This window comes from Populus alba, chromosome 1 (assembly GCF_005239225.2).
Source record: "Populus alba chromosome 1, ASM523922v2, whole genome shotgun sequence".
NCBI lineage: Eukaryota > Viridiplantae > Streptophyta > Magnoliopsida > Malpighiales > Salicaceae > Populus > Populus alba.
Window position 1 is genome coordinate 2,628,146 of NC_133284.1, and position 19,846 is coordinate 2,647,991.

A 19,846-nucleotide genomic window follows, 5' to 3' on the forward strand; every position below is an offset into this window, starting at 1 on the left:
GCATCATTCTAACTCTTAAACAACATTGCTTGGAAAATCAAAATACTTACTTCCCAGTAGTGTTGAACATATTCAACAAGTAGGCACTGGGTAAAAGAAAAGGAGAACCGCAGATACCACTAGTAATAAGAACATTCAGAAATGCACAACAGTCACATTGTATTCAACGACAACAGTTCTGCTCTTTTGACTAGATGAGATTGTCTTTGACAATGAATAGCCTCGAGCAAACCGGAAAAGACCGCTACCTCCAACAATTGGCATTTCCCTGATATTATCGAACACTGGACTGCGACCTAGAATACTCAGGGCACTGCCATTGTACGTACCCTCCAAAAAAGCAAAATTTAAAACCATAAGCAATCCAGCATCATGTTGAGAAGCAAAAGCATACACGCCCTGTGCTCTTCCCACAAGCTTTGAATTAGGTTCCGGCTCTTCTGTTAATGGACTATCCACCATAAAAGTGCTGCCAAAGCTATCAGCTGTTGTCTTTTCTGGTCCAGCAATTCTCATGTTTGTTTGGTTTTTCCCGCTGGGAATATCGTGGAAGTAGAAACGCAGGCGAGTCATTTTCTCCATGCGTTCAGTGGATATGATCATTGGGGATTTCTCTGAGAATTTGCCATTAGTAGTGCTACAAAACGTCAAGAAAACAGTGAAATACAAGAGAACAAGAATTTGAACAAGAAAACAAGCCATATGGAATAATTTTTCTGAGCTATGTTGGGGAAAGAATGCTGGAAGAGTCTATTTATAGGATTGTGAGCAAGAATTGATGAATATTGTAGTGTGAGATTGGCTTTTGGAATTGGGCTAATGTGGCAAAATAATTATTGCGTCAACTTGATGTTGCATCAAGAGCAAGAATTTGATGACTCTCAGAGGGGCTCAAATTTCCTGAATAATGGAAAATGTAGTTAAGAGCATTTGAGGAAATTAACTAGGTTAACCTATCCCAGCTGGTTCAGCCATTTAACAAGACCAAGCTTTCTTACTTAAATATGACACACCATTATCTGCAACAACAGAACATTTTTAAAAGATTAATTGATAATATATGCAATCAGGGTTGCTTATTTTGTGGCTGGGTGGATTCTGGAGAAAATTAAATCTCTGAAGATGCCATCATAATGAATAGTAGAAAGTGCTTTGAACATGGCCAACAGCTCAAGTCACTCAGAGCATGCTTGCTTTACAATCAAGGTTTTGCAGCCTTACATTGGGGTATGCCATCAAAGCTTACTTTACTTTTACCTGAATTTTCCAACCTGACTCTGCAAAGTTGAAGTACTCTTCCTACTATAATATAGTAACAGGTTTATGTAAGCAAATTGCATAGGAGAGAATCACATTCAGTTTCAGAACTAGCTTATAATAGGAGTCTTGCAAGGATCTTGCATCCATTTTGAAATGGAATTCTCACATTTCCACATCTAGCAATGGAAATCTGCAGTAATAGAATATGTAAAATAGCTGGCAAGATCATTACACAGTACTGAATATTGATGTTAGCTTGTTGTTTAGGCTGTGTTAAACTATATTTGATACAAATCAAACTGATTATGAAATAGATTGAAAATAGAACTTCAGAAATTTAATTTCATAGGTGAACTTAACATGCTGGTCCTGACTAAACTGACCCAAGTTTTTTTTTTGTTTTGTTTTTCTAAATGATCTTGAATCTGGCATCCTGCCTGAAGCAGAGTATTTCCACTACCCATTTAGCAAGGTGCCCTGCCATTTGCCTGCTGTCGACATGAGCCTCCTTTCTAGAAGAAGTTAGTCATTTCTAACTCTGTCAGACCTTCCTATTTAAGAATTCTCTCTCAATTTTTTGTCCTATTCTGTCAACAAATCCCGACCCTTCTGTCAAATTTTCTGTTCCTTCTCATAATTATTTTGAGAGAGTTAGGTTTATGAATTTTGTTTTCTGTTTATTCTCGAGATTGAGTAGACCTGATAATCATACCAGAGAGCAGACAATAAATTGTTTTAAGATCAGAGGGTCGATCATTGTCCCAATATATATCTTGAAATTCATGTTATGTTAACAAATCTGCAAGTTGATTTTCTTTAATATATACTGATTCATGTGTTTATATGTTTATGTAGCAATTATATCATTACGAGGGAACAGCAGTTCGAAGGTGAGCAATTCTTACCCGGGCATTCCAAATTCCCAGGGCTGCTGCCTTGACGTGGCATCAAATTTATTTAAAGGATTCAAAAATAGTGCAGCTGGTAGGGTTGAGTTTTCATGCAAGACAGAAATTTATAGGATACCACGTCAGGGAATAGTACCACTCAGAAAATGCAACGAAATACCAGGATTTCATTGCTACAACAGTGGAAACGTTCAACAAGCAGAAGTAGGTAAAATTAAAGAAAAGATAGTACCGCAAACTGATAAGAAACGTTCAGAAGTGCACAACAGACATGTATTCAATGACAGCAACTCCTGCCTTTAGATTAAATGAAAACGTCTTTGCCAAGGCATGGCCTCGAGCAAGCCGGAAAACACCGCTACCTCCAGCAACTGGCATTTCTCTCACAATATCAAAGATGGCTTTCCGCCCAAGAATACTTAGGGAACTTCCATTGTAGATGCCGTCCACAAAAGCAAAATTCATCACCATAAGCAACACAGCATTATGTTGAGAAGCAAAAGCATAAATTCCCTGTGCTCTTCCTACAAGCTTCGAAATTGGTTCTGGCCCTTCTCTCAGCAGGACATCTGCCCTAGAAGTGCTGCCAAGGAAGTTGGCAGCTGCAGTCATGTTTAGGGGCTGAGCAATTGTTGTAGATGTTTGGTTTTTTCCACCAGGAATGTCATGGAAGTAGAAGTGCAGGCTTGTCTTTTTCTCCATGCCTTTCACGGTTATAGTTAAGAGGGGACTGTTCAGAGAATTTGCCGTTAATGGCAGAGAAGAAAGTCGAGAAGACAACAAAAAACAAGATGAAAGGAATGTAGGTAGCCATTTTGGTGCAGTTTTCTGATCAGTGCTAGAGGAGGTATTTATAGGATTGTGGTAAGGGAGAACTGATGCTAGTTGTGTGACATAGCTAGGCTTCTGGAGGGGAGTTTCAGTGGAGAAGTAACGATAACTTGTACTTGGTGTTGCATCAGAAGTAAGAACCGAAGTGCAATAGAATGATCTGATGACTTTGACAAGGCAACCAAATGTAGAAAGAACACCTTTTCATTTTTCTAGCAAGAGACCATCATGAAAATATGAAACCTGAGGAACACGATGTTTAGGTGATCCAGAGCACGCTTTGAACTACATTTACTATTATCCATAATGGCAAACTGGTAAGTGCATTGCACATCACTAGGTCTCTCAGAGCATGCTTGCTTTCTTAACAGCCTTATGCATTGCTGTGCACTTCCAGCAAATTGGTGCTTGATCTAATAAAGATAACGTGTTCTTCCAATCACACAGTGTATGTTCTGATTGAGATTTGAATTTCATGGTTCTTATGCTAGTAATGTAGTTGATTTTTACACTGGATAGATTTGCTGCATACAACTATGGATTCAATCTCCAAAATTGAGCAAGGTCGATACAGAAAATATGGCAGCTATTGCTTCCATTGAATTTTTCTGATTCAACCGGGTCACTTTGGAAGCGATCTGGTCTCTCATTCTCAAAGCTTCTCACACAGCCAGCAATTCACCATGCAACGCCGGCCTGTAACAGCATCTGAGAGCTCCACGCCTCCACCATATAATAGAGAGCCTTTTGAATCTCTAAATACCAGTCATATTCCTGCCAGACCTCCCACCTTCCACCATTGATCCCATATAGAAGGGTTTGAAATAGAAAGCAGTCCCAGTCTTGAACCTGCTCTGAACCGGGACCTGAAACTGACCCAGATCAGTCTGATGCGGTCCAAGATGCACAGGCATAGCCTTAGTCGGCTGGCTGTAGCCCAATCTTTTCTCTTCCAAACCTCACGGATCCTATATAGCCTGTACTCACATGGCCTCTCTCTTCTTTTACAAATTAAATATTAAGTATAAATCTCAAACGCATGGGGAATTCACTTTGTAAAATGCTTTGTGATCCTCTCAGATAGCATTGTTAAAAAATTATTTACATTTCCTTTCTTTTGTAATTTGGCCCTTGTTGGATCAAATTATAAATCAATTTGTGGGGGATGGGGGGATTGAAAACCAGGGACCAAAGTAAAAAAAATAAGGAGGGAATGAGTGGCTTTAAAAAGTTTGGGAGAAATGTTTATTTTAGTCCCCATCATTTTCAAATTATAAATATTGTGTCCTTTTAGTTTTCAAAATTTAAGGGAAAAATTAATTTTGGTTACAAATTTTATTTTCCTTATTCTTTGGCTATTGATAAAGAGATGTGAGAGAAAGTTATTGGAATTCAACACTAGAGAAAGAAAATTTTTGTTGACACCGACCATAAAACAATCAAAATTGGTGTCAAACTATTCCATTTAATGAGGGGAGCTCAAATTAGTTTTTTTTTTTTTTTTTTTAACTTGAAATTGCCTATAAAATATATCTAAGTTCAATAAAAAATTTTATTTTGAATTTTGGGGTGGTTTTTTGAGGCCATGAATAAATTTATTAAGTTATCTAAAATGTTTTATAGGTGTTTTAGGTTAAACAATAGATTGAAAACTTGATTTTTTGATTGAAAAAACTTATGCATTATTTTCCCGGCCACTATAATGGCAAAAAAATAGGCAATGTCAAATAACGTGTGGTCTGAATACTTTTTTTTTCAAAACAAATCGAGATACAGGACATGTTGTCAACCCCCATCTAAAAAAAAAATAAATTAAGAGCCCAAACATGCAGGGCCTTACTAGATGGGTCAATCGCACTAACTTGACTTACCAGACCTAGTAGCGTCTGACTTTTTCTTTTTAAAACAATTTTTATATGTATTTATTCAAAAAAAATATTAAAATTTATATGTAAATTAATGCCACTTTTTCCTTTTATTTTTTTTATTTAAACTCTTTTAAATAACGATTATTTTTTATTTATTTTCTATGCATTTGATATTTTGAGAGATTGTTCTAATTCATCTATGAATTTTTTTTTTTATGTTTTATAGAAATTAGATTCATTAAAAAAAAATAAAAAAATATATTTATTTTCAAATAATATTTTTAATATGTGTAACTTTGCATAATACTTTTTTTTTTTGTCTTTTATTTTATTTATTGAGATTTATTAAAAAAAAATAAAAAATATTTATAATCAAGTTGTTTATAAAATTAATATTTGTGAGCAAAGTCATTAAGCACAATAGTATCAAAGATCCGAGTTACAAGGCCGAATATCTGAATCTCAATTTTTTAATTTTAATCTTTATTTATTTATTAACATAATTAATTCTCAATTTATTTTATTAGATATATACATAAGTTTTTCTATTTTTTTATTTTTTATATAAAAAAACACTTTAAAAAACCCTATATATTTATTATTTTTTTTAAAAATCCAACCCTAGCATAGCACGGGAAAAATAGATATTTCTTTTCCAAAATGTTGCAGCAAGTAGGAACTTTCATGCTCTATTTTACAGGATATCACTTGGGTCTAGTATGATTTCTTGCTTCAAAAGGCAGGATGGAACCTAATTCTAAACCATGACAGAGTTACTGCTCCCTGCTCAAGAATATTTTGTTGTTCATAAAAGAATCGATCCTGAGGGACAAATAACCAGACACAAAAAACTGTACAGTGGCTTGTAACGAGGTTGTTGATAGCCAGTAGCCAGTTCGAAGAACAATAACAATGTCTAGTAAGAAAATAGCGAAGAACAGAACAGAAAATTGACAGCATTATGCAACACTAGCTATCCATCTACTCATCATTGATGCAGGAGCTTCTCCTTATTTTATTTTTCCTTATTTAGTTTAGACCTCAGACTAGGATAAATATAATGATTTCCTGTGGTTATGATATTCTTAATATTTAAGGGTTTTTATTTGTAATAAACCTCGTTGTCCTTCACTCCTAGTCTACATCAACCATCTTCCACCAGCCTTTGCATCATTGATGTCAGGGGATGTCCTAAACACCATTGTCGTCTTGAATTCAAGTTTCGGTCTTGTATCAATCTGTGTCCTTGTACTTTTGGAAGCTAATTTGATTGTTTTAAACTGATTTCCTTTGACATACAGAGAAAGATTTCGGTTAAAACCTTGACCAGTTTCCAAATTACTTGGAACAGGGAGCTGAAAGAAAATTATCTTTAGCTTTCAGCAGTAACTAAGACAGTACAAATCTTGCAAATACAAACCAATCCAGCAAATCCCAGAGCATAAAAAGCGAGCAAATTGCGTACTCATGAAAAAGGGTATTCAGTAGTGTGACACATACACATTATATTCGACAGTAGCATCACCTTGCTCGTCAAACCAAACTGTATGTGCCAATGCATAGCCATGAGCAAGCCTAAATAGCCCACTACCTCCAACGATTGGCATCTCCCTCACATCATTCAGAATCTGGTTCCTTCCAAGGATGCTAATACTACTTCCATTAAATTCACCTTCTGTAAAAGCAAAATTCATAACCATTAGCAAACAAATATCGTTTTGCGAGGCTAAGGCATAGAGTCCTTGAGCTTTTCCAACAGGCTTTGAAGAGATTTCAAGCCCTTCCGTCAACGGATCATCCGCCATCATTGTGTCACCAAAGCCATGATTATCAGGGCCGGCAATTCTAATAGCTGTTGGATTTTTTCCACTAACAATGTCATGGAAGTAGAAATGTAGGTGCGTGGTCTTCTCCACGCGCTTGATAGCTATGGCTTCAGTTACTTCCTCATAGAAAGCCCCACAAGTGATTGTGTGCAAGGACGAGAATAGGATGAAGTGAAGGGTGAAGAGAGTGCAAGCCACATGAGAGGCCATTTTGTGATTGTGTGATCAAGTGTGTTCTTTATGGCTAGACTGGACTATAATGTGAACTTGTGAGGGTTACTACTTATAGACTTGCAGTAGACGATCACTATTGGAGGAAATTTGCTTTTTGAAGGGGTTGGCCCTGTATTGCTGCATTTCTAAGAGAACTTTTCTCCTATTTTGTCAGCTTTTTATCCTTTTTATTCGCCCATTTACTCTCTCTTGTAAGAAAGATTACTTTCCTTCCCACGCCTTCAGCAAGCAACATGGAGAGTTTCATTGCTTCAAAGCATATGAAACTATCACGCTTGTGTTCCACTACACTTGTGTGTCAGCTACCAACTTTCTGCATTTATAGGACTTAGTTTCTGTAGTTAATCTTTTGTTCCAGCAATCCTAAATGCAAAGCTTAATAGCTTTGTCCTCATTCCCATATTAACTTAATCTTCTCTCAAGAGGCAGCATAGTCCCAGATTCCTTGCTTCTACCGTAATTCTCGTGTCCCTTATCAGTGCAGTTGTAAGCAAGAACTAATGTTGGAATCTTTTCAGTCTATTCTTGATCAGAGACCCCACAAAGAGATCTCCAAAACAATCGCAACTTTATCTAGCAATGAACTCCTTGAGTAGAGACAAAGCAATTAATTCAAATCATTGAAAGTATTCTAATCAGAAAAAAAAATAAAAATTGACGGAACACACAGGATATATCAAGGAATATTAAATGAGACTGATGGCAGCTAGCTGGCTAGTTTCAATGGCCATGCTATAAAATGCGAGCAAATAACATCTGTAATTTTTTCTTCTAACTGATAATAGCTGTGTAGAGAAGTTCATTCCAAGCGTCTAGAACTCCTGCGACACACCAATGAGTACAATCCATGCCTCTAAAGCCATTGTAAGAGCTAGGATGTCCATCTTTTCTTAGCTGTGAAAGAGTTGTTATATTAAGCAAATGAACAGGTTTCTTGATAGAATTTAACACATCTTCTAATACTTGCAATGCCAGTGGTGAGCCACCAGGATAAGTTGATCCACTAACTGGCTCTGTCTCCTTTCCACAGTTTGTAACTCCTGGTTTCCCCCACTCCACTCCACTGGTTCAAAGACAAAGTTCAAGCCATGAAAATAGAATAAACCAGAGCTGGTTTTAAATGGAAAAAACTAGTTAATTCTTTCTTCATTTATCAAGAAAAGAAGAGAGCCATACTTGTAATGGGATGGAGAAATTCCCTGAAAAATAATTTTGGTTTTACATGTATCAACATCAGAATCAACCCATTTTGCCCATGTTATTAAGCCTTTCCGGAAAGCCACCATGCGATCCATGTCCTCGAGTATGGTCTCACCTTCTTGAACATAATCCCATCTGAAAATTTGAAACCGAAAAATCATCAACACCAAATCAACTTGATTCCTTTTCAATTGAATTGTAAATCTACTACTTCTGCAAGTTTTTCGAGCTCATACGGTTGCTTCGGTCCTCTCCTATACCACCAAAGCCAGGTATTGAACACTAGAACATCCATGTCCTTCCATGTGTTTCCATCCTTGAGCGAATCAAGTTTTAACACCCGGCCAATTTTTTCTTGTTCGATGTCTACCAAGTAGTGAGAATTGAACAGCTTTACAGACATACCGTAATCCTGAAAATATCAATTCCAATTAATTTTGTAAACGTAAGACTCTATTTTCCTTATAATAGCAATGGCTGCCACCTTTCCAGGACTGGTTCACTCACCTGGAATGTCACTGTTCTGACAGAGTTGTTTGTCTCCTCTGTGATAATAGAATCAGGCACAGCTGCATGAAGCAAGCATAATAGTGACTCAAAATGGTTTAGACTTACAGAGTCCCCTACAAACATGATCTTCTTGCCCTTCAACTTCTTCAGGAAATGTTTACCATCAAACCTAATGTGTTTACACATTTCAAAATAGTACAGTATCAGGAACAGAATAACTAGTGAAATTCATCAAAATCCCTTGAGTTTTTTTTATTGAACTAAAGGGAAAAAAAAAAAATTATGTTGTGCCATCTTCTAGGCATCTAGTTCAGAGTGTTTTTAAAAAATTTGATTTATTTTTAGAAATAATTCTTTTATATTTTTTATATTGTTTTGATATGATGATATCAAAAATAATTTTTAAATAATAAAATAAATATTAATTTAATATATTTTCAAATAAAAATTACTTTAAAAAATATTATTTTTTTCTACTGATGAAACTATCATTGTTTACTATGTAATTGACCAATATATGCATTCCCCTCTCTTCTATTCCTTTTAACTGAATCCTCAATCTAAAACCCTAAAAAGAAACTCTACTCGTCCTATACTACAGATCTCAACCAAACCTCAGTTTAAAGATAAGGAAGACGTATACTTTAGCTAGGTATTTCAAGAAAATAAGCTACTACACATATTTGTTTCTCAATTGTGCTACAATCAATGTGATGTAGGCAGGTTTGAACAGTCTCATAGTTCTGAAGATTTAGTTGTGGCCCTGTCACTAGTAGATTATGCAGAAAGCATAATTATATACTTGTTTATGGATCAATAGAACAAAGTTAGGCCTAAGAAAAGTCATATCTGCAACAAACAAGCAGTTCAACAAGAAAAGTCATATCCATCGTTTGATTGAATTCAAATTTTATTAGATAATTCCAGAAGCTCGGTTCTACACGAGGCTTGTTGGAAATAACTAGTCAAATTTCAGAAGATATTCAAATTAAACCTCGGAGATGCTACTTAAGCTTTGTTTTTATTTTTATTTTTGGATTTCCAAAATAATCTTGGGTTTTATATTGTGTTTTGTTTATTTATTTAGGATTCTGGTTTTCTATCTTGTAAACATTTTAAAGAGACAGATAAAAATCAAAGATAATTATTCGATAATACAATACAAATTAGGTGTGAAAAACTCTCTATGACAACAATGTTTATAATATAGAAGAGAGAAAATCATATTTGAATCCAACAAAAGTTATAAGAATATTTTTTCTTTCTCAAAAATTAATTTTTTTGAACTCCATATTTCTTGTTTCTCCTTCTTTCTTGTTATATCTCTCTTTTTTATATGTAAATATTAATAATAATAACTTTAACACCATAATATTTCTTGGCAACAACCTATCACACCTTCATGAGATAACTGTTTGATGTGTCTCTCATCAATGTCTGATCACTTTACAGTGAGGAGGCATAAGCAAAGTATTGCCAACCATATTCTCCTAATTGTCTGTATGTAAACTACAGCTCAAAAGAAGCTGGAAAAAGCTTTAAAACATCATTGCATGGAGAAACTAGAAGTTCCCTTTTGACCCATGAGGATTCATTATTAAAAAAAAAAAAATCATCTGGTTATTTAAGACTTAGTCTAAATTATTGGAGATCCTCGCTTAAGTCTTATTAGTCTTTTTCTTAAAAAAAGAAAAGAAAAGAAAAGGAGGAGCATCTTTGTCGATTCAAGAACTCATAAGACTAACAGTACAGCAATGTAGAAAAAATTACAGAGTATTCACACACAAAAGAGAGATGGATGGATGTACCTGGGCAAGTCACAGGCATTAGGCTGCCATCTATATTGAAGGTAGAGGTGATCAGGTCGACCATATTTTAGACAATCAAATTCCTTGCGAATAAAAGGGCATGCAGATGAATTGTAGAGAGGATACGACATGTCTTGAACCCAACTTCCTTGATACATATTGGAGACTTTCTTTTGCCATTTTTTCCACTTCAAGTTCTTGTTAGTTGTAAAGGTTTGGAGAATACTCTTTGATGAGGTAGCAAAACATAGACAAGAAATTGTCATGAAAATGGCTAAAAGGACACAAGAAGATCTTTTAGTCCCAGATTCCATCATTGCGGAGAGCAGAGGTAGCCAGAAAGTCAAGAGAGCTTAGTCTGTCCTGTCTGTGCTCTTCATATATAAATATATGACAGGTATTCCTGTTAAAGGTTCGGATTAACCAATCAATTGGATTATTTTTTCTTCTTTTTTATTTAAGGTTAACTGCATATGGTTTTGACAACGGAATTTCTTACATTTTTGCAGGTTTACATAACTGCTGATGTGACGGGAACACAAGCATACGAAACTATCGTGCTTGTGTTCCCCTACACTTTGTGTGTCAGCTAACAACTGTCTGCATTTAGAGAACTTATTCTCTTTGGTTGATCTTTGCTTCCAGCAATCCTATAAACAAAGCTTAGCAGCTTTGTCCTCGCTCCCATTAACTTAATCTTCTCTCAAGAGGCAGCATAGTCTCAGATTCCTTGCTTCTCCCGTAATTCTCTTGACCCTTATCAGTACAGTTGAAAGCAAGAACTAATGTTGGAATCTTTTCAGTCTATTCTTGATCAGAGACCCACAAAGAGATCTCCAAACCCATCGCAACTTTATCTAGCAATAAAAACTCCTTGAGTAGAGACAAAGCAATTAATTCAAACCAATGAAATTATTCGAACCAGAAAAAAAAAGAGACGGAACACACAGGATATATCAAGGAAATATTAAATGAGACTGATGGCAGCTAGCTGGCTAGTTTCAATGGCCATGCTATAAAATGCGAGCGACTAAGATCTATAATTTTTTCTTCCAAATGATAATAGCTGTGTAGAGAAGTTCATTCCAAGCGTCTAGAACTCCTGCAACACACCAATGAGTACAATCCATGCCTCTAAAGCCATTGTAAGAGCTAGGATGTCTATCTTTTCTTAGCTGTGAAAGAGTTGCTATATTAAGCAAATGAACAGCTTTTACCTCACTCCCATTTTGCCCATGTTGTTAAGCCTTTCCGAAAAGCCACCATACGATCCATGTCCTTGAGTATGGTCTCACCTTCTTGAACATAATCAAGTAAGAGAGAGTATACTGGTTCTAATTAAATCAATAATTATTAGAAATTAATTAGGTGGATGAAATTTAAAAGAGTAATTGCTATCACTCACCTGGAATATCACTGTAGTAAAATAATTATCTGTATTTCTTGTGGTGTTGGAAGAAGGCACAGCAACATGGAGCAAGCACAGCAAAGACTGAAAATTGTTTAGACTCAGAGAGTCCCCTACGAACACAACCTTCTTTCCCTTTAACCTCTTCGAGAAATCTCCACCATCAAACCTGCAACAAGGTTACATAATTAATTTTCGACCCAGAAATATGTATTCATCTATATGATATAATATTTTAGCATATTGTGCTATCTGCCTTGGCTGCAATAACAAACAGACTTTCTAAAAGATCCATCAATGATAGGAAACCAAGCCCTTCCCAAAGGCCCAGCCATCTAATCAAGCACAACGTACCCATTTAATATTAACAAAGAAAAGAACGGCCCAGCCTGAATCCATGACCCACCTGTCCCTTGACTTACTGTCTTTCCATCTAGCAGCTACCTCTTCTTGGACGAACGAGCCGTTTAAATCTTCGGGTTCTCTCTTTAATTCAATCACTAATCAAAGGGTAAAGACCAAAACTTTTCTTGTATTTGAACAATAATCAATAAAAAAATTAATAAAGACTTTACGTTTTTTTGAGAACAAATAGTAAAGCTTCAGTCCTTGTTGTTTCTTTACTAATAGTATTGGCCTAAATTTTGCTTATTGAGAGAAATATTTATTGTTGTTTTGAAGTTTTTTGAACTGTGTTTTTGTTGTTTCTTGTGTTGTAATAGATGGAAGGTAGTATTGCTAAGGAGCTTTACTCAGAAAGCTTGCAACTTTCAAGTGCTGAATTGGGTTCTGAGCCAATTGCCTGTGGTACGAAAAGAGATTTTTATGATATGGGTTTTGGTCTATTATTTGTTTGCTTTACATGTTTGTGATTATGGTTGCTTTGTATGCCCTTTAATATAGTTGAGTTAGTGGTCTGTGGTTGATTGCTCTTTCTCTGTTTCTGTTTTTCAGTTCTTTATTGTTATTTTCTGCTTGGAAAATTAGTTTCTTTTTAGTAATTTGGAGCTGAATGATGATCGTTGTTGGATTTACTATGTTAAGCAACAACCAGGAATTAGTGAAGGAAAACAAAAAGAAAAAGGCTGCAAATTGATTCTCTTTCGTCTTGCATGTGGATGCATGTACATATGCAATTTCCATGTGGGTTGATCGAAGAGCAAAACTAAATTATTTTCAATTGTATAGTGTTCCTTAAAAACTACTTTTCTGCTTCATGTGGCACTTTTGGTTTGTGTTTGTGTAACAATTGACTGGACCGTTTTGGCATACTTTCCTTTGTTTCTCACATGTCTGAAATTTCTAATTTATGTGAATGAATCATGACATTTTATTTGGTGGTTCTTAAATAAAATTAGTTTTGGATTTGGTATGAAGGTGACATGCAAGATGATGGGCCTTTATGGGATGTTTCTGATGAGGAGTTGGATAGAGATTCTGATTTGGACCGGGAGTGGCAAAGGAGACATGATCAATTTCACACTGTAATTTGATAACTCTGTTTAATTTGCTCATCCTTATGTTTTTTCCACTTGCATTCTGAGTTTTAAACCTTTTTTTATTTCATTACGGATGACTTCAGATTGGATATCGTGATGGCCTCATATCAGGAAAAGAAGCTTCTGCGCAAGAGGGATTCAATATTGGTTTTAAACAATCAGTGCTTGCAGGATACAACTGGGGTGTTGCTAGAGGTGTTACAAGGTAAAGAAATAAGAACATGAGAGAAGAATTATATTATGTTGTAGAATGAATGCTTTAATATTCCTATGATTTTCATTTAAATTTCTTTCTTTTTTATTATTTTTTGTGGATATGTATTTCCATGAAGCGCGCTTGCCTGCCTTCCAGATGCATTGAAGGAGAGGCTGATTGAAGATCAAGAAAAAAGAAACAAATTCATGTGCGTTTATGAAACAGTGCATTCTGTTTCAACAACAGATGCTCTCAAGTTCTTTCATGATGATGTGTTGAGAAAGAAAGAAGAGGAGCAAAGTGAGCATTCCAAGGCTAGTTCTAATGTATCTGGAATGAGTAAAGATAGCTCAGGCTGCAGTCATCTCGAAAATTATGTTGGGGAGCTTCAATCACTCCTTCTTGAGTCTCCTGCAATCAAGTCACATTTATCAGTAAAGTAACTTGTGTACATAACAGGATAGTGTGTGCTACAATTGTCTCTTTATAGAGAGGTAACATTATGAAAATAATTCTCACAATTGTATCACCAATTTTGATTTGGTCCAATTATATTGCAAGTTTGTTTACTGCCAGTAATTTAATGCATATGAACTTTCTGTTGATATTTTGTTCCAAATCTTACCGCATATTCTCTCTTAAATTTACTTTTGGATGTTGTGGCCCAGAGATGAAAGTCATTATAATCATGTTCATCATATGGTTACCAACATGTCTATGCCAATTTTGGAGAAATTGGAAGCAAAGTATCGAATCTTTCAACCGAAAAATGCATGTGAGACTGATTGAACGTTACCAGTTGGGAAGGAAAATTAAACAAAGCAACTTTGAGTTTTCAAGAGCTGTTGTTCATCAGTGTTCGGATTTTTTTTAATCACAATGTTGTGCGTTTATGAATTGAATTCAGCAGTTGCAATAACATTATGTAGTTAGCATGAGGCCTGTTGGAATGAATCTTCTGGTTGTACTTACCATTGGTTGTAGTTTGCATGTACTACAGAGCCTATGGAAACTGAAGTAGTCTCCAATGACTATCGACATGGTTGTCCCTCTGCTTTTTAACAATCTAATTGAGACTGGATAATCATGTTCTTGTTTTTTCTTGGAATTGATAGTTTAGTCTCTTCATGACCTTGACCTGACATTATCATGTATTCCGGTTATGAGGTTGTTTAATCCATAACCTCTTAAAGATTGCACAGTGACATGGATGCTGGGAAATGTGACTGGAGATAAAAATAATCAGATAAACACAAACATAAAATAGTTACTGCACAATATTAAAAATAATAACCACAATACATTAACAGCATTTGGAGGAAGAAGAGTTTCTCCAACAACATATGATAGATAGTAATCATCTGGATGACAGAACTCAGTCAGATTTCATACTGCTATTACATATATAGATAAGACTCTTCAGTTGGACTTCATCTGCAGAGATTAGGAGAAACTACCGAACACTGCATCTGCACTTGAATCTTCATTCTAGCCATCACATGATTGTCTGAACTCTGAAGTTCTGAAAGCGAACGGAATAAGATGTTTCTCTACCTGAGATTGTAGTTTACGTCTAGAACTTGGGCCCTGGTTAGCTATGATAATCTTCCTACTTTACCAGCTTTTATTATAGGTAGAATCTACCTGTGTAGCTTCCATATCAGCATGACCTGCAACGAAATGTTAAAGGAATACATGATTTGTCACATATTCTCAGTGATCTATAATGGCATTTCAACTTTCACTACTGTAGCCAAATAGAAAGAAATAACACCTGCAAAGTAATGTCTTATTTACCTCAGTGAGTGACATCAGCTACAAGCTTGAATCGGTCTTGTGTGAGAAAATGCTGCTGGTGCATGCCTGATACGAGTTTCATATTTCGGTGTTGGCAAGACTTTTTCGAAAGCTTCAACAAGTAGTGCCACCTTCCTCTTCCTAGCTGGAGCGAGTTTGGTGACAGTCTGTCGTAGTGCATAATCAATCATCCATTCTTCAGAATTTTTCCTTTCATCCATCATCTGGTGCCTGAGATCGACCTTTTCTGCCTCTGGATCAGGAACAACAGGAAGGAAATTTGGTTCTCTTGGGTTGAATTCTCTCTCTTCCTCCAGATCCATGATGGGTTTCTTGTCTCCGAATGTCCATTTCCTGTTGTTGCAGGTATCGTGAAGTTCTTGATCGGGATTTCCTCTTGTGTATAAAAATGGAAGCTTTGATCCTGTGCTGGTTCCATTGTTGGCAGAGAGGAGGGTTTCTGCGGTATCTGACTCGTTACAAACTTCCACTTCTGTCTCCTCAACATCTCTTGTATCATCTCTGGTTAAATTGATTTTATGCATTCTTGAATCACTCTGTGCCTCAAAATCCATGGCAGTTAGGATTTTGATCTTGTTAGCTTCATCTTGATCTTCCTCAGATAAGTTCTGGCTCTCAAGAACATTATTTGTCTCATCGTGCTCATCCAATTGGTGGTTATGAGGCTCAGTTGGAGTGCTGTGGTCAACAAGATCTTGACTTGAACTGCTGCCTTCAGCAGTTACATCAAGATGGCAAGCTTCAGTTGTCATGTGGTTTCCATCGTCATTTAGTTCAGCATCATCTTGATCAGCTTCAGAAAAACTCTGAGGGGAATCAGAAAAATGGATTTCAAATGTCAATTCAGCATTGGCAACTTGCTCTCGACCTTCTGTTGCATCTCCAGCTGCACCATAAGGGATTTCAGAAATGGCAAAATCTTGATTATTCTCCGCAACCTCGATCTGTTGATCAATGGAATCCTCTTTGTTTGTTCTAACCATATCCATCTTGTCAGAAATCTGAGGAGAATCAGCAATTTGGTTCTGAAGCCTCATAGTTGCATGATCTGTTTGAACAGATGTATCCTCCTGGTGACCATTTAGAACTTCAGCTGAAATGTCTGTGGTGCAATCATTTTCATCATCTCCAAGTTGAGGATGTGTTTCATTGACATCATTCTCCATTTCATGAACTCCTTCCTCCTGAATTTTCTCCCTGGCCTCCTCGGTTTTAAGCGCCTCAGATGCATCTTCAGCTGAAGACTCTTGATCATAAGCTAAGTCCCGTGCCCCTTGGATAGATTCGAGAATCTCCCAATAATGGAGTATGCCATCCGACTCAGAATCACTATCGCTACATTGCATATCAATGTAGGCAGTTTCCTCTGCAAAAAGTTCTTGCAGTATCTCATCAGCTAGAATTTCCTCTGTGCAGTTGCTGACTGCGTTGTCTGATATAATGATCTCAGAATCCTCATGCCAGTCAAGTTTCTTGATTCCTGGTGTGCCCTCGACCTTGGTGCAAAATTCATCTTCATCAGGCTTGTTCAAATAATCAGCTTCTGTAACAACCTCTGAAGTAGAAAGTTGGCCCTCCTCCCACTCCATGTCAGTTGCTTCAGAGATGTTATCATCTTCATCCATACTTGCTTGGCATTCCCCTTCAATGTCACTCCTGTTTTCACAGCTTCCCATGATTGCTTCTTCTTCGGACAAGGTCGATGAGCAGTCTGTATCCCCATCCCTTTCATCTTCTACTCCTGTAACATCCATCTCTGGTTCATTGGTATTATTGGAATTTTCCTCAAAATCAATCTCTGATTCTTGTGATTCATCTGGCAAGCTCTCAGAAACTTGATTGTTGCTGTCTTGTTCAGCTGCTCCTTCATGGCTAGTGTAAAAACAGGACTCGTTAATCCGTCTTTCAGGTTCTCCAGAAAAAGCACTATCTTCTGTATTTTTGGAGAAGATTTCAATGAAGAAATCCTTGCCAGTTTCTTGTATCATAGGTTTGTCGCCATGAATTTCTTCTGTTCCTTTACCAGATGGCCTGGCTCTACGGGGGGATAAAACCTCCCATTTCATGCTTTTCTGGACCTTCAAGGAAAGCCTCCTTGCCTTCAAGAAGCACTTAAGTGGAGGCACAGGTTTGTGATGATGACCGTTAAGAGAGCAATAGGTGTATGGGCATACCTTCTTGACAGAAGTTCCCTCTGATTCAGTACCCCCAGGATTAAGCATAAGGTATGGAGGAAACTTGGAGTCTTTCAGGGTTGAAGAACAGGTAGCTGTTTGTGCACTCACGTCTGCACAAAGAGCTACTCTAGAACATTTCTTCGCAGCACCTCTCGTTGGCTTAAAACTTGGAGTCCTCACCAGCTTCAAACTAGATGTCTTTGATAAAGTTCTTGCCTGTTTGTTACTAGAAGCAGGGCTAAATTTCGAACTACCCGAGTTTCTATGATGCAAGTTCTGACCATTTGAACCGGCTTGAGTATTCAAGGGACTCACCAGGGAACGCTCCTTTCTTGCCTCTGAACTGCTGGTGGACTTCATATAATTCGGCGAACCATCAGCTGTTTTGATCATAAGCTGCTTCTGCGGTGTTGCTTCGGTTGTTGGAGCATTGAGAGGTGGCGGCGGCTTTCCAGGCTGTGACATGGATTTCCTCAAAGGTGATGATGATTTCAAGCTCTCAATATCAGAAAGCTTGATTGATCTTGACCTTTTCATCTTCTTCTTCATATCAGGTCCTCTATTCTTTCCGTCCTGATGCTGACAGGAATTTGGTTTCAGGTTCCCCAACCGCTTCTCGGGTTTAACATGATCATCAGCTTGGATACCAAGCTTGTTGGGTACCTTTCTTTGCACCATCTTCAAAGAAAAGCCAGCAGCAGCAGCATGAATTTCAAACGGAAATCTGATACTAGTTTTCTTAGAGATGGGGAGGTCTAGCTGTGGAAGGAAAGTTGTTTTCCTCTGGTTTTGTTGAGGATTGATTAAACTACAACAGGAAGAAATGCAGACTTCTTGACAGCCAAACAACTAAAGATTCTTCTTGTAGAGTTTCTTATTGTTTTCAGTGGGTAGGCCTTTTGTTTTACTTCAATGGTCATTGGGCAGAACATATTTGAACAAAAAGGCTGAGATAAAAAGTCTGATGCTGACTTCCACCCTTTATTTAGCCATTTTCTGTATTTAATTATCATTCACTATATGTCATGGAGTTACTGTACCCCATTAAAAGTATAGGTGATTGAGATTGTGATAATAATTAATTTTTAAAGTTTTTTTATTTGAAAAATATTAAAATAATATATATTTTTAAAAAATTATTTTTAATATCAGCACATAAAAAAACTTAAAAAAATTAGTTTAAAAAATCTTTTTTAATTTTTTTTGATGAAAAGTGGGATGAAACTCAATCTCAAACACCTCTGAGAAATTGACACAAACCTTTTCAAGAAAATAAATATTTTTTAGTTAATTTTATTTTTTTAAATTTTATTTTTTTATTATTTATCATGATATTTTTCTAGTTTTTTTTTCTATTTCAATATATTAATTTTTTCTAGTTTTTTTAATCAATATTATATATAAAGATTGCAATAATTTTTAATTTTTTGTTATAAGTAGTAATGTGAAAGAATAAAATTAAGTATTTTGAGTCTTTTGATATTTATGGTGTTTTTGGTTTTTTAAATGTTTTGATCTATAACAAACTATTTTATCATTCGTTTTTGTTTGTGTCAATACTTGTGCATGAGTTTTGTTTTTTTTTTAAATAAATAGGCATTTTTTTTAGTTAGTTTTATTTCTTTCTATTTTAATTTTTTATTCTTTATTATGATTTTTCTAGTTTTTTTCTCTATTTGAATAAAATATTTTTTCCTAGTTGATTTTTCCTATTTATTATTATTACGGTTTTCTAGTTTTTTCAATATAAAAGATTGTATTAGCATTTTGACAAGTAAAAACATAAAAAAAAAATTAAATATTTTGGGAATCTTCTCATACTTATGGTATTTTTGGTCATTAAAAGTTTTGACAAATAACATCAATAACAGTTTCTAATTAAAGGCTAAACTCAAGAACAAGTTCAATTTAGATTGATTCTAAGATATATTTTTTAGAAAAATAAATATTTTTCTTAGTTGATTTTATTTCTTTCTATTTATATTTTTTTTATGATGTTTTTTTAGTTTTTCTTATATTTGGATACATTATTTTTCCTAGTTTATTTCTTTTTATGCAGTATTATTATATTATTATATTTTTTGCATATAAAGAGTTGTAACAGATTTTTGATAAGTTTAAACTGTGATGAATAAAAATTAAATATTTTGAGAATTTTTTAACACTTAAGATGTTTTTGATTTTTTATGGTTTTAACGTCTAATAAACATCTTATCATTCGTTTTCTTTGAGTTTGGATTATTGATCATCAAGTCAACTCACATGTCACCAAATCAATTTGAATCAATTATTTTAATTAAAAT

The 19,846-nt window shown here is 35.6% G+C and overlaps 5 protein-coding genes across 14 annotated transcripts; 1 reads left to right on the forward strand and 4 right to left on the reverse strand.

Annotated features, from left to right (window-relative positions):
* Window positions 1-6: 6 nt before the first annotated feature.
* Window positions 7-864, reverse strand: LOC118061211 (dirigent protein 22). The gene has a single exon (XM_035074606.2). It carries the CDS (start codon window positions 700-702, stop codon window positions 136-138), a length of 567 nt encoding a protein of 188 aa, XP_034930497.1. The 5' UTR covers window positions 703-864; the 3' UTR covers window positions 7-135.
* Window positions 865-6,223: 5,359 nt separating this feature from the next.
* Window positions 6,224-6,982, reverse strand: LOC118061216 (dirigent protein 22). Its single transcript, XM_035074623.2, has one exon. It carries the CDS (start codon window positions 6,901-6,903, stop codon window positions 6,349-6,351), a length of 555 nt encoding a protein of 184 aa, XP_034930514.1. The 5' UTR covers window positions 6,904-6,982; the 3' UTR covers window positions 6,224-6,348.
* A 619-nt stretch (window positions 6,983-7,601) lies between these two features.
* LOC118061213 (protein trichome birefringence-like 41) lies at window positions 7,602-12,112 on the reverse strand. Of its 9 annotated transcripts, none has more exons than XM_035074613.2 (8): window positions 11,851-12,112; window positions 11,663-11,740; window positions 10,945-11,201; window positions 10,446-10,848; window positions 8,635-8,806; window positions 8,364-8,539; window positions 8,104-8,262; window positions 7,602-7,990 (listed from the first exon to the last, which is right to left on the reverse strand). In XM_035074613.2, the coding sequence occupies exons 4-8, from the start codon at window positions 10,760-10,762 to the stop codon at window positions 7,699-7,701; spliced, it is 1,116 nt and encodes a 371-aa protein (XP_034930504.1). In that variant the 5' UTR covers window positions 10,763-10,848; window positions 10,945-11,201; window positions 11,663-11,740; window positions 11,851-12,112; the 3' UTR covers window positions 7,602-7,698. The 9 variants fall into 9 exon arrangements, with proteins under 9 accessions (XP_034930504.1, XP_034930507.1, XP_034930501.1 ...); XM_035074616.2 differs by having other exon boundaries at window positions 10,945-11,302; XM_035074610.2 differs by having other exon boundaries at window positions 10,945-11,318.
* Window positions 12,113-12,235: 123 nt separating this feature from the next.
* On the forward strand, window positions 12,236-14,153 carry LOC118061215 (uncharacterized). 2 transcript variants are annotated; one of them, XM_035074620.2, is made up of 5 exons: window positions 12,236-12,364; window positions 12,576-12,660; window positions 13,231-13,337; window positions 13,436-13,557; window positions 13,685-14,153. In XM_035074620.2, exons 1-5 carry the CDS (start codon window positions 12,251-12,253, stop codon window positions 13,989-13,991), a joined length of 735 nt encoding a protein of 244 aa, XP_034930511.1. In that variant the 5' UTR covers window positions 12,236-12,250; the 3' UTR covers window positions 13,992-14,153. The 2 variants fall into 2 exon arrangements, with proteins under 2 accessions (XP_034930511.1, XP_034930512.1); XM_035074621.2 differs by having other exon boundaries at window positions 12,314-12,447.
* A 675-nt stretch (window positions 14,154-14,828) lies between these two features.
* Window positions 14,829-18,459, reverse strand: LOC118061212 (uncharacterized). Its single transcript, XM_035074607.2, has 2 exons — window positions 15,346-18,459; window positions 14,829-15,218 (listed from the first exon to the last, which is right to left on the reverse strand). Exon 1 carries the CDS (start codon window positions 18,219-18,221, stop codon window positions 15,360-15,362), a length of 2,862 nt encoding a protein of 953 aa, XP_034930498.1. The 5' UTR covers window positions 18,222-18,459; the 3' UTR covers window positions 14,829-15,218; window positions 15,346-15,359.
* Window positions 18,460-19,846: the final 1,387 nt, after the last annotated feature.

Bases quoted from the DNA above. Each gene is read 5' to 3' on its own strand.
- LOC118061211 (XM_035074606.2), bottom strand. From the start codon at position 702: ATGGCTTGTTTTCTTGTTCAAATTCTTGTTCTCTTGTATTTCACTGTT.
- LOC118061216 (XM_035074623.2), bottom strand. From the start codon at position 6,903: ATGGCCTCTCATGTGGCTTGCACTCTCTTCACCCTTCACTTCATCCTA.
- LOC118061213 (XM_035074613.2), bottom strand. From the start codon at position 10,762: ATGATGGAATCTGGGACTAAAAGATCTTCTTGTGTCCTTTTAGCCATT. The intron at 8,807-10,445 runs GTACATCCATCC...TAAACACATTAG, and splicing joins AATGCCTGTGACTTGCCCAG to GTTTGATGGTAAACATTTCC. The intron at 7,991-8,103 runs GTATGGCTCTCT...TCTTTGAACCAG, and splicing joins ATTTCTCCATCCCATTACAA to TGGAGTGGAGTGGGGGAAAC.
- LOC118061215 (XM_035074620.2), top strand. From the start codon at position 12,251: ATGACCCACCTGTCCCTTGACTTACTGTCTTTCCATCTAGCAGCTACC. The intron at 12,365-12,575 runs GTAAAGACCAAA...GTGTTGTAATAG, and splicing joins ATTCAATCACTAATCAAAGG to ATGGAAGGTAGTATTGCTAA. The intron at 13,558-13,684 runs GTAAAGAAATAA...ATTTCCATGAAG, and splicing joins GTTGCTAGAGGTGTTACAAG to CGCGCTTGCCTGCCTTCCAG.
- LOC118061212 (XM_035074607.2), bottom strand. From the start codon at position 18,221: ATGGTGCAAAGAAAGGTACCCAACAAGCTTGGTATCCAAGCTGATGAT.